The following is a 10,679-nucleotide window of genomic DNA, read 5'->3' as shown; positions in this document are numbered from 1 at the left end:
TTTTGACTTTCGAAGACTTTGAAGTGCTCAATGTGAAAAATTGTTTCTTCCCTGTTTGAAAGATACAGGGTTTTGTGGTTTGACCGAAAGCCAAAGTTAAACCAACAGGCTAGTTCTCACCCATTATTGCAAGAGACATCCCCACATAAAACATGTCCCTCCTTTCCTGTACATGTACATCACTTAATGTTGACAATAGTATGATGCATGGCTTTCAAAATTAATTGCCTTAATTATGCCTGATTTTTAAAATTAATTCAATGTCTAATATGATGCATTATGCAGAATTATTTGCTAACATAATCAAAATTGTTGCAGAAAACAAATGTTGCAGTCTGCTTATTTGACTTATTTTTGTCCCGTTTCCCATGGCAAAGATATGCTCCTTTTGTCTTCATGATGATAAATTGTAAAGAAAACATTCAAAAGGAGTAAAACTGAAACAATTTCATTAAGTGGCGCTTTAGATAGGAAAAACATTTTAAAATTAGAGCATTTAAATGAGAAATGCGCTAAACAGACTATTAAAAACACTTAAGCCCCCAGTATACTCCCGTGTATGTCCATACGCAGAGGTACGCACGTACGTACGCAGAGGTACGAGCGTACCCCCCAGGGCATGTCCGTGCAAAGCTCAATTTTTACGACCGCATACGCGGTGTCGTACAGTAAACTGCCCAGCGACGGACTGTTTTGTATGCAACACCAATGTGTTAAATTCTCCTTCTTCATCCCTGATCTGGCCTTGTCTTTTGCTTTTTTTGCCAAGAGGCAAGAGATTTCCTCCTCCGTTGATGCAATGACTGAAATGGTGAGAAATGAAGGAATTTGTCATGAGGGAATTAAACTCAGGTCCAGCGTTGCTGCGGGAGGGTCTGGAGATTTCCTGGTGGGCTGGTTTGATGTGTGGGCTGCAGAGGTAGCGCTCCGTTTAAAAAAAAAAAGTTTTAGATCTTTTTATTAACAACATATAAACACAGAACATCGCTGTGGCTGAGGCTGCCAGCGCTCGTTTTTTTTTTTTTTTTCCCCGACCTGTCAATCAATCCAATAGGCGTGTCAGCAAATGACCAATCGGCGACCTCAATTTGTCCTGAAGGTAAACGCCCCTTGTCTGTGAAGCTGCTCTGCAGCTGCTCGGGGTGTACGCTGGAGTACGAAGTCTGAACCCTCTGCGTATAGTACACGTGTACGTACGCGTGAACGGATGTACGCGGCAGTATACTGGGGGGCTTTACAGTATGCATATATGGTAGATACTCATCCTATTTATCATTGTATTTTTTTTTTTTTTTTTTTTTTTTTTAGCAATTTAAGTTTTAGAAAGCTACCTGTTCACCTATTGACACTTCCTTGATAAATGCAGTAATTAAGTGGGGGAACCCATATGCCAGACAGTTGCATGTGTGAGGATAGGCGGTCACGGATCTCTGGGTTTCTGTGCAGATAGGGGGAGGGGCAGGCAGCAGTGCAATACTCATTTGTTGTGCAAACTGATCTTTCTCCACGTGTGTCACGTACTATTTTGCTCTTTGCTGGGCAATGCTTACATTATCAGGCTGCAACCTGAAGCCACAACAACTGTCAAATAAGCAATTTCTTTTCTGTTTTTGATTTGAATTTATGTTTCTAGTACAATGATTATTTTAGGTTTAATGTGATTCAAACTCATCAGGGTTTTAGTAAAAAACAAAACAAAAAAAAATCTGCAACTAGGGAGCACAGATCAGTGTATCTCGTTCCTGTCTCAAACCTGGGTAAATGTGAGGGTTGTGTCAGGAAGGGCATCTGACGTAAAACACTTTTGCCAAAACTAATATGTGCGTTCATCTAAATGACACCATATCAGATTGGCTGAGGCCCGGACTAACAATTACTGCCACCGGCGCTGTAGACAAACCGTGTGCCAGCAGAAATTGTGCTACTGTTAGTTGAAGACCACAAGGAGAAAAACATGTCAGGAGACAGGGAAAAGAGGAAAGTCAAGAATGCAGCACTGAGAGTAGAAACTCTAAATGTGGTGACAATGACAGGCAAAGGGAGAGAGTTGACTGACATGATGCAGAGAAGGAAGGTAGATGTTTTATGTGTCCAAGAGACCATGTGGAAGGACAGCAAGGCTTGCAGCATTGGAGCAGGGTTTAAACTGTTTTACCTTGGTGTCGATAGAAAGAGAAATGGAGTAGGGGTGGTCCTGAAAGAAGAGTTGGCAAAGAATCTAGTAGAACACAGGTGTCAACTCCAAGCCTCGAGGGCTGGAGTCCTGCAACTTTTAGATGTGTCTCTGATGCCACACAGCTGAATCAAATAAGGAGGTCATTAGCAGGACTTTGGAGAACTTGACTGCGCTGAGAAGCTAATTCAATCATATGATTCAGCTGTGTGGCATCAGAGACGCATCTAAAAGTTGCAGGACTCTGGCCCTCGAGGCCTGGAGTTTGACACCCCTGTTCGTAGAACAATGTAGTAGAAATGAAAAGAGTATCAGATAGGGTAATGTGTCTGTAAGTAGGGATGGGGCCAATCCGATCCAGTATCGGTATCGGCCTCCAATACCAGCATAATTTACGTATCGGATTTTCCGATCCACCTGCCGATATTTCCGATCCATGATGCATGTTGGCTTCAAACTATGGAATGGATTTCCTGAATGGTGGCGTGTCTCATGAACCCAAAGTAATAAGACCCACCTCACATTCAGGAAATCCATTTCATAGTTTGCAGCCAGCTACAACGTGAGGACTGAGTTAGCAGCGCTGTGGCTAACTGCTAACAAACTTTTCTTCTAAACATGTCCGCTGTGTGGAAGTATTTTACACTAAGCACCACAAAACAAGACAGCATTGTGCAATGTCTGCAGAGCCATAGCGCCACATTAAACCGCAGTAAAGTTAGTTTTACGATGGACTTTTGAGCTCCGTGGCTTCAGCGGGGCACTACTCTTTGCTCAACCCAAAACAAGCGACTCGACACCGGCCAGCCGCGTCCACTCTGCCCTGCTCAGTCTGCCCGTCTCTGAGGAGGGACAAACTGAGCGCGGCTGCCCCAAATCAGGCTGCCTGCTTCGGATTGAACAAGAAGAAGACATCGCTGAAACCACTGAGCTCAAATGTTTACAGAGAAGTTGCTAAACTTCATAATTAATGACCAACAACTATCAGTTGTAGAAAACGAAGGATTTTGCAGCTTGATACTTGCAGCCAAGATATAGTTTACCCTCCAGGAGATATTTATCAGTACAACGGTAAACAATCATAAAAAACATTATTTGAAAATTATATATATTAAAAACAAAAACAGCTACATTATAAAGTGATGTAAAATACTAAAAACAGGAACATGTCTTTTGTTTTATGCCAGGTGTTTGAAGCCATTTAACATTTTATTTTATTTTATTCATTTATTCATTCATTTAAAAGAAACAATAAAAATAAATCAAAAAGAAAACATTGAATGAAAAGAGTGCAGAAAGAAGAAAAAAATTCTTATATCTGCCCCTTATTTAAAAAAATATAAAATAACTTTAAACAATCACTTAAATTACTCACTTTAATATCCACTTTAAAGCTAGGAATAAAAAGAAACATGTTTTGTGTTAGCAGAATTTAATTCTAACTTTAAAACTTATCCAACATTAATAAAACTTACCTCAAGTTGCCTTTTTGGACATGCATGCAAATATTTGTACAAATTGTACTTGAGAGGAGATTATTACAGCCTCATTTAAAATCAATGATGATGAGGATATCGGAACTGGATCGGTATCGGCCGATGTTCAAATTTAGGTATCGGCCGATATTCAAATTTAGGTATCGGGATCGGATCGGAAGTAAAAAAAAAGTGGATCGGTGCATCCCTATCTGTAAGTAGAAGGCCTGATGCTAAATGTTGTATGTGGCTATGCTCCACAGGTTGGATGTGACATAGAGGAGAAAGATAAAATTTGTGAAGGAAACAGGGGATGAGGAAGTGATGGCTAGGTTTGGTGTCAAGGAAAGAAACCAGGAAGGACAGATGGTGGTTCCATTTGCCAATAGAATACTGTACAATAGTTGACTGCAGTCAACACTTATTTCCAAAAGAGGAAGGAACATAGAGTGAGCTATAAGAGTGGAGGCTGGAGGACACAGGCAGACTACATTCTGTGTATAAGAGGAAACCTTAGGGAGATTGGGGACTGTAAGGTTGTGGCAGGAAAGAGTGTGGCCAGACAGCATTGGATTGTTGTGTGAATTACTGTTGTTGTGAAGAAGAGAAAAAGAGTAAAATCAAAGACCACCAAATGGTGGAAGCTGAAGAAAGAAGAATGTTGTGAGAAATTCAGAGAGGAGCTGTTAAAGGCTCTGGGTAGTAAGAAAGATCTTCCAAATGACTGAGCTACTACAGCAACAGTAATTAGAGAGATGGGTAGGAAGGTACTTGGTGGGGTGGGCGATATTGCTCAAATATAATATTGTGATATTTCAGAGCATTCTGACAATAACAATAAATTTTGTGATATAACAAAAAAAACAAAAAACAAATCATAGTTATTCATCAGACAAAATTAACTTAACATGTTGCTTTGCAGTATTATATAAAAACTAAAAAAACAACAAGAGTTAATTTTACTGAAATGATTTTTAGTAAAGTATTCAGTCTCAAAGTATAAAAATAAAAAATAAACATGATCCTTCTGTTATTTAGATTGGAAAAAGTCTGCACAAAATGTAGATCAACAAAATCTACCACAAAAACTAAAGTGCAGGTGCACTTTCCCCCCAAAAAAACAACTAAATAAAATGAAGCTTAAGATCTGTTGAGCATAAATGTAACATTCAACAAAAAATATGTTGTCTTTAAATGAGGAATAACTTACAAAACGTGTGACAAGGTGTCTTCAGCTGACCCTGAAGCTTGTGGTGTTTCAGCTTCCTCTATTCCTGCAGGAATGATTCCATTTCTCTGACTGCTCTGTCTTTGTTCACCTGTCTCTTTTCTTGGTCCATGGACCGACTGTGAAACTCAAGAGACACAGCTAAGCTGCGCGTGTTTGTACCGACAGTTTATATCGGGGAGTGGGGGGAGAGACATAGCCGAGCTGCGCCCACACCGGCAGCCCAGAGCGGGGTGGGGGGAGAGAAAAAAAGCAGAGTCACAAACGCTTGCCCCCAAGAGGGGCAAGGTGCTGGGAGCCACGAGCACCCAGCTCTGTTGATGGAAAATTTTTGTCAGTGGCAGGAAGTTACCGAGAGACGTAATTAAGTTTATCAAAATAAAATAAAAAAATAAAATTTTTGAAAATTATGAAAAAAACATAAATAAGACACTCCTGCATATAAACAGTGGGGTACACAGTGTGAGAAAAAAGTAGCAGCTTGTACACCGTCAATTACGGTAAGTCAGAATCCATTGTCTGTATTCACACAAAGATTCATCCTGTGACTACCTTTTGTTCTATATGCTTTCTGTAGATGACAATGTCAGGAGCTCCATTTGGCCAGCAGTACAGTCAGGCAGGTGTGCAGCAGATGGGAACAGCAGGAATTAACGCCCAACAACTTCAGAACAAGACACCTCTTTCCAACAACTTGCCTCCGTTCCCTACAGAGCTAAAAGGAGCTGGGAATGTGCCAAATATAGTGAGTTCCTACTTCTAATTTGGATGTCATCATTCTTTATTGGAACTTATCACAATCTTATCATCCAGTATGTTAAATTTAGGTTAAATTCCTAATGATCTCATATTGCATAATTTTTTTTTATATTACATTGAATTATTCCTTAAAATTAATAAATTCCTACAATGGTAGTAAATCGATCAACAATCCATAATAAAAAAATTAAAATTCATTTTTTTGTCTAAAACATAAGTGATGGTTTCTGATAAAATGTCCTACTGTTGTTCTACATGGCGTTTAAATGTCTTATATGCTATGCAGTGCAGCAGCTTTTTTTTTTTTAAAAAAAAGGAAAAACAAACAAAATGATAAAACTGAGCTAGCACTATGAGACCTAAACATTTTCATTGTTGAATTGACATGTTTGTTGATGGAAGTGTAAACTGTACTAATCCTTACTTTTCACAAAAGCCTAAATATGACATTACATTATGTGGGTATTACACAATGCCCACATGCAGCTATTGTGAAAATTAAAATGTAATTTATAGTATATTTATATGAGCACGGACAAGTTATGTATGTTTAAAAAAAATGGATATTGGGTGCTTTTTTTTTTTCATTTCTCAATCTTTTGTAGATGCTGACAAACAGTCTGGATTTTTTTAAAGTCAAATAACATTTGATTGATTGTGATCAAGTTAAATCATTATTTTTGACATAAATGAATGTTTAAGACCATATTGATCCTAATGTTAAGGCACTGAAAAGGCTTCAAGTTTCACTTTGACAATACTTGAAAGGTGCTTTATTTCATTTAGCGAAGGTGTAAGAATTACAATATAATATTTTTTATTTACAACCCTAAAATGTTAAAGGAGTTGCATGTATTGTTTTGATTTTTATATTAATTGAATGCATTGTGTACACCCTTGCAGTCCCAGATGCAGCAGCAGGTAGCGTCAATGGGCATGGCCCCTGGAGTCGGTGGTGTGTCAGGAGGACCAACAGCCGACCCTGAAAAGCGAAAACTCATTCAGCAGCAGCTGGTCCTGCTGCTCCACGCACATAAATGCCAGCGGCGAGAACAGGCAAATGGAGAGATGAGGGCCTGTACTCTGCCTCACTGCCGCACCATGAAGAACGTACTCAATCACATGACCCACTGCCAGGCCGGCAAGTCCTGCCAGGGTGAGTATAACTTTAAAACAATCTGATTTTTTCCTTTGTTACAATAAATTAAAAAAATAATACTCATACTCAGTGAATGAACATTATATTTTATTTTAACTTAAGGTACCCAAAAAGGAAATTATTTTTAAATTTAGTTCTTGGAGGTGTGGAAATTATTTAGACTTTTATCTTTTTCCACCTCTGTTATAAATTTTTGAAAAAGTGCAAAAAAAACAAACCCTGTGTGTTTCATGATCTACTGCTTAGCATCATTGTTGTTTTAAAACTTACATATTTATCATCCACCACTGAAGACAAAACCTATGACTATAAGTAAGTAAGACTATAATAGATATAAAATGTGTTTGCGTGTGTGAGCAAAATAACACAAAACAACATGTATTTTAATGAAACTCTTAATTAGGTAAATCATTGGCTGTTCATCTACAACTCATGGTGGCCACATCTACAAGATGGCTGCCACAGCTATCAACCTTAGCAAACATAAAATTGTCTGTACCTTAGTCTATTTTACTGATATTGATGTACAAATTTGGTGGGCTAGTAGCTGAGTCATCCCCAAAACACACTCTGAACAAATCACATTGTGTAAAATCCTTGTTTAAATGTTTGGCATTGACGTCAACCTTGTTTAAGAGCAAATCAGAGGTTTATGTGATCATGAACAAAAAAAAAAAATTGAAACTCAAAGTTATTGCTTGTACATCTACAACTGAGGAGTCCATCAAAGTTAAGATGGCCAACAAAGCTAAACAACATTAGCTAACAAAAGTGGCACAAACTTTGTGAATTTCACATATGCTGAGCTAAAAATGGATTTGTTATATTTGGAGGACTTTGGTCAGTAAAACAATGGCTGTAACCCAGTCATATTTACAAATACTGAGCTAAAGTTTGAAGTGGTAGTTGTTGAAAGTCATCCTTAACACATATTTTGAGCAGTAACACATCTAGCAATATCTCTTAGTATTGCATAAGATTGCACACAACTAGGGCTGCAACTAATGATTATTTCAATAATCGATTCATCAGCCGATTATTTTTTTCGATGAATCGGCAAAAAAAAAAAAAAGTTTTAATTTCCACCCCTTTATTCCAAAATTGAACATTTGACTGACATAGCAATTCACACAAAAAACAGGTTGCTATTTTACTATTCTGTTAGTAAAATATTGAATAATAAAAAAAAAAAGTTAGTCAAATAGCTTAAAAAAAATAAATGTACACAAAAATATATATAAATATATGCTTTATACCTGCACAATATGTAGCTACTTTGTAAAATGTGGCCTTGTTCAAGGGTATGTTTTTCAATAAAATAATTTTGAAAAATTGAAGGTGCATTGTGACCTTATAACACCTGCCAGTGTTGCTTATAGGGCTGCAACTAACGATTATTTCAATAATCGATTCATCGGCCGATTATTTTTTCGATTAATCGATGAATCGGCAAAAGAAAACACAACGTTTTAATTTCCATCCCTTTATTCCAAAATTGAACATTTGACTGACTTAGCAATTCACACAAAAAACAGGTTGCTATTTGACTATTCTGTTAGTAAAATATTGAATAATAAAAAATAAAAGTTAGTCAAATAGCTTAAAAAAATAAATGTACACAAAAATATATACAAATGTGTCTTTATACCTGCACAATATGTAGCTACTTTGTAAAATGTGTCATTGAGGGAAGAGTGTAACCTGGATTGAAAGTGTGGATTATTGTAACCTGGATTGAAAGTGTGGATTATTGTAACCTGGATTAAAAGTGTGGATTATTGTAACCTGGATTAAAAGTGTGGATCATTGTAGTGAAGCTTTCATCTTCAACCAATGACAGAAGCCTCATGTCAGTGACGATCATGTTCAGGATGTTTCAGTGAAGACAGCTGCTGCTGTGGTGTCCATGATGTCTGTTCATCATGAAGGATGTTGTTGTTTGTCGTTTTCTGGAATGAGAGAGTAAATATGTTTTATAGCATAATTTACAGCAACTCAAGAAATGCCTTGTTTCACTTACAGCGTTAGGTTCAGGCAAAAGTAGCTAAAAGAGCAATTAAACACACACACACACATACACACACACATATATATAAAATACTTAATTACACACATTTGAGTAGATGTAATAAATTACTTTAATTCCTGTTTAAATGCAATTCATCCTGCCATACCTGCAGTGTCTTCAGACTTTGCCAACAAATTAAAAGTTGAAGCTTAACCATTAAATTATTATCTTTGTGTTAGATTTATTTATAAATCACATTTAAACACTGCTTGTTCCAATTAAATTAAATAAAAAGTAACACACACGTTCTCTATCACCGCCATTAATCAGATAAACAAACAAACAAACAGCTTCATCTCCCAGACAGACTGACGTTACGTTTTCTCTCTTGAAACAGAACAAATGTTAAATTGTAGAGACTCACCTGCAACAAGAGTTGGGAGTGAGACATGTTGTATCAGCTGCAGCTCGTGACTCCGACATGTTTACGTTTTATCTCCGTGGTTCTCCCGTGTCGTGTCGGTGATTTTCAAAGCGGCATGCTTCTCACTTTTTATCTTTGTGAAGTTCTCCCACTCTTTGGAGGACTTGGGTCGAACAGTTTTCGCTGCGTCGGTCATTTGTAAAATTTACTTAAATTTCCTTTAAAAACACCGCCACTGCTCTGCTCCCCCCTCGCTCTGTTCAACTCGCGCTGCAGTTTTTTTTTTTCAAACTTTATTCAGTCAGTCAGCGTTGACAATGAACTGCCCGTGAACAAAACCAAACGGCTCCGCAGCACGGTGAAAGATGCATAATCGCGCGACACAACGAATCGATAACGAAATTCATTGCCAACGCTTTTAATCATCGATTTTTATCGATTTTATCGATTCGTTGTTGCAGCCCTAGTTGCTTATATAACAAAATCGGTATCGGCCAAAATCGGAATCGGCAGGTTATACTTTTTAGAAATTTGTGATAGGTGATCAGCCAGAAAACTGCAATCGGTGCACCCCTACTTTTCAGAGCTTTCCAAACTTCACCCTCACTAATTTTTCCCACTTCCTAGTTCACAGTTTCTATGACCTCTACTCTTCTTTGTCTTTTGTTCTCTTCATTCATTAGCTCCTCAAAGTACTCCTTCCATCTTCCCGTCATGGTCTCCTCACTTGTTAGAGCATTGCCATTCATGTTTTTAACAAACCTAACCTGTTGCACATCCTTTCTGGCCTGATCCCTCTTTCTCGCTCATCGGCACATGTCCAACCTTTGCCTCTCATTGTCCCCACTTTTAAGAATTGCCGCCCTCAGTCCTACATTCTTGACTTTTCTCCTTTCCTTGTGTCTCCTGACACTTTTCCCTCTTCGTGGTCTTCGACTAACAGTAGCACAATTTCTGCCAGCACTCAGTTAATAGCACCAGTGGCGGTTGTTGTTAACTCGGGCCTTGACCGATCTGTATGATGTCGCTTAAATAAACTTGCATTTTAGTTTTGACAAATGTTTTACATCAGATGCCCTTCCTGACACAACCTTCACCGTTTACCTGGCTTGAGACAGGCACAAGAGATTCACTGACTTGTGCTCCCTAGTGACATTTAAGGACTAGTAATCCAACATCTTGTTCTATAAATGTATTTCATTGTTTACTGTTTTGCACAATGTAAAGTTGAAAAGCTTTGTATAGTTGAGTTTTATTGCTTTAGTAAAATGACTCTCAGCCCCTTTTTTTCTCTACCCCTTCTGACTGACAACATCTGCCAACGAAAATTTATTTTCTTTAAGTGTTGCCAGGATGGCTGCACTACATTTAATGATTTCAATTGTTTGACAGCAGCAGCTTTCAGCTGTGGGAAGTAAGAAGGTCATATATATATATATATATATATATATAT

General features: G+C 37.8%; 1 protein-coding gene across 1 annotated transcript in view; it reads left to right on the top strand.

Moving 5' to 3' along the window:
• Nucleotides 1-10,679, top strand: part of crebbpb (CREB binding protein b) — a 61,918-nt gene that overhangs the window by 30,165 nt on the left and 21,074 nt on the right. The window contains exons 3-4 of the mRNA XM_037688988.1: nucleotides 5,454-5,621; nucleotides 6,539-6,791. Of these exons, the coding sequence (XP_037544916.1) occupies nucleotides 5,454-5,621; nucleotides 6,539-6,791 (421 nt within the window). The remainder of the gene's footprint in view (nucleotides 1-5,453; nucleotides 5,622-6,538; nucleotides 6,792-10,679) is intronic.

This window comes from Nematolebias whitei, chromosome 15 (assembly GCF_014905685.2).
Source record: "Nematolebias whitei isolate Nwh7 chromosome 15, NemWhi1, whole genome shotgun sequence".
NCBI lineage: Eukaryota > Metazoa > Chordata > Actinopteri > Cyprinodontiformes > Rivulidae > Nematolebias > Nematolebias whitei.
This window is presented reverse-complemented; position numbering and strand designations above follow the sequence as displayed.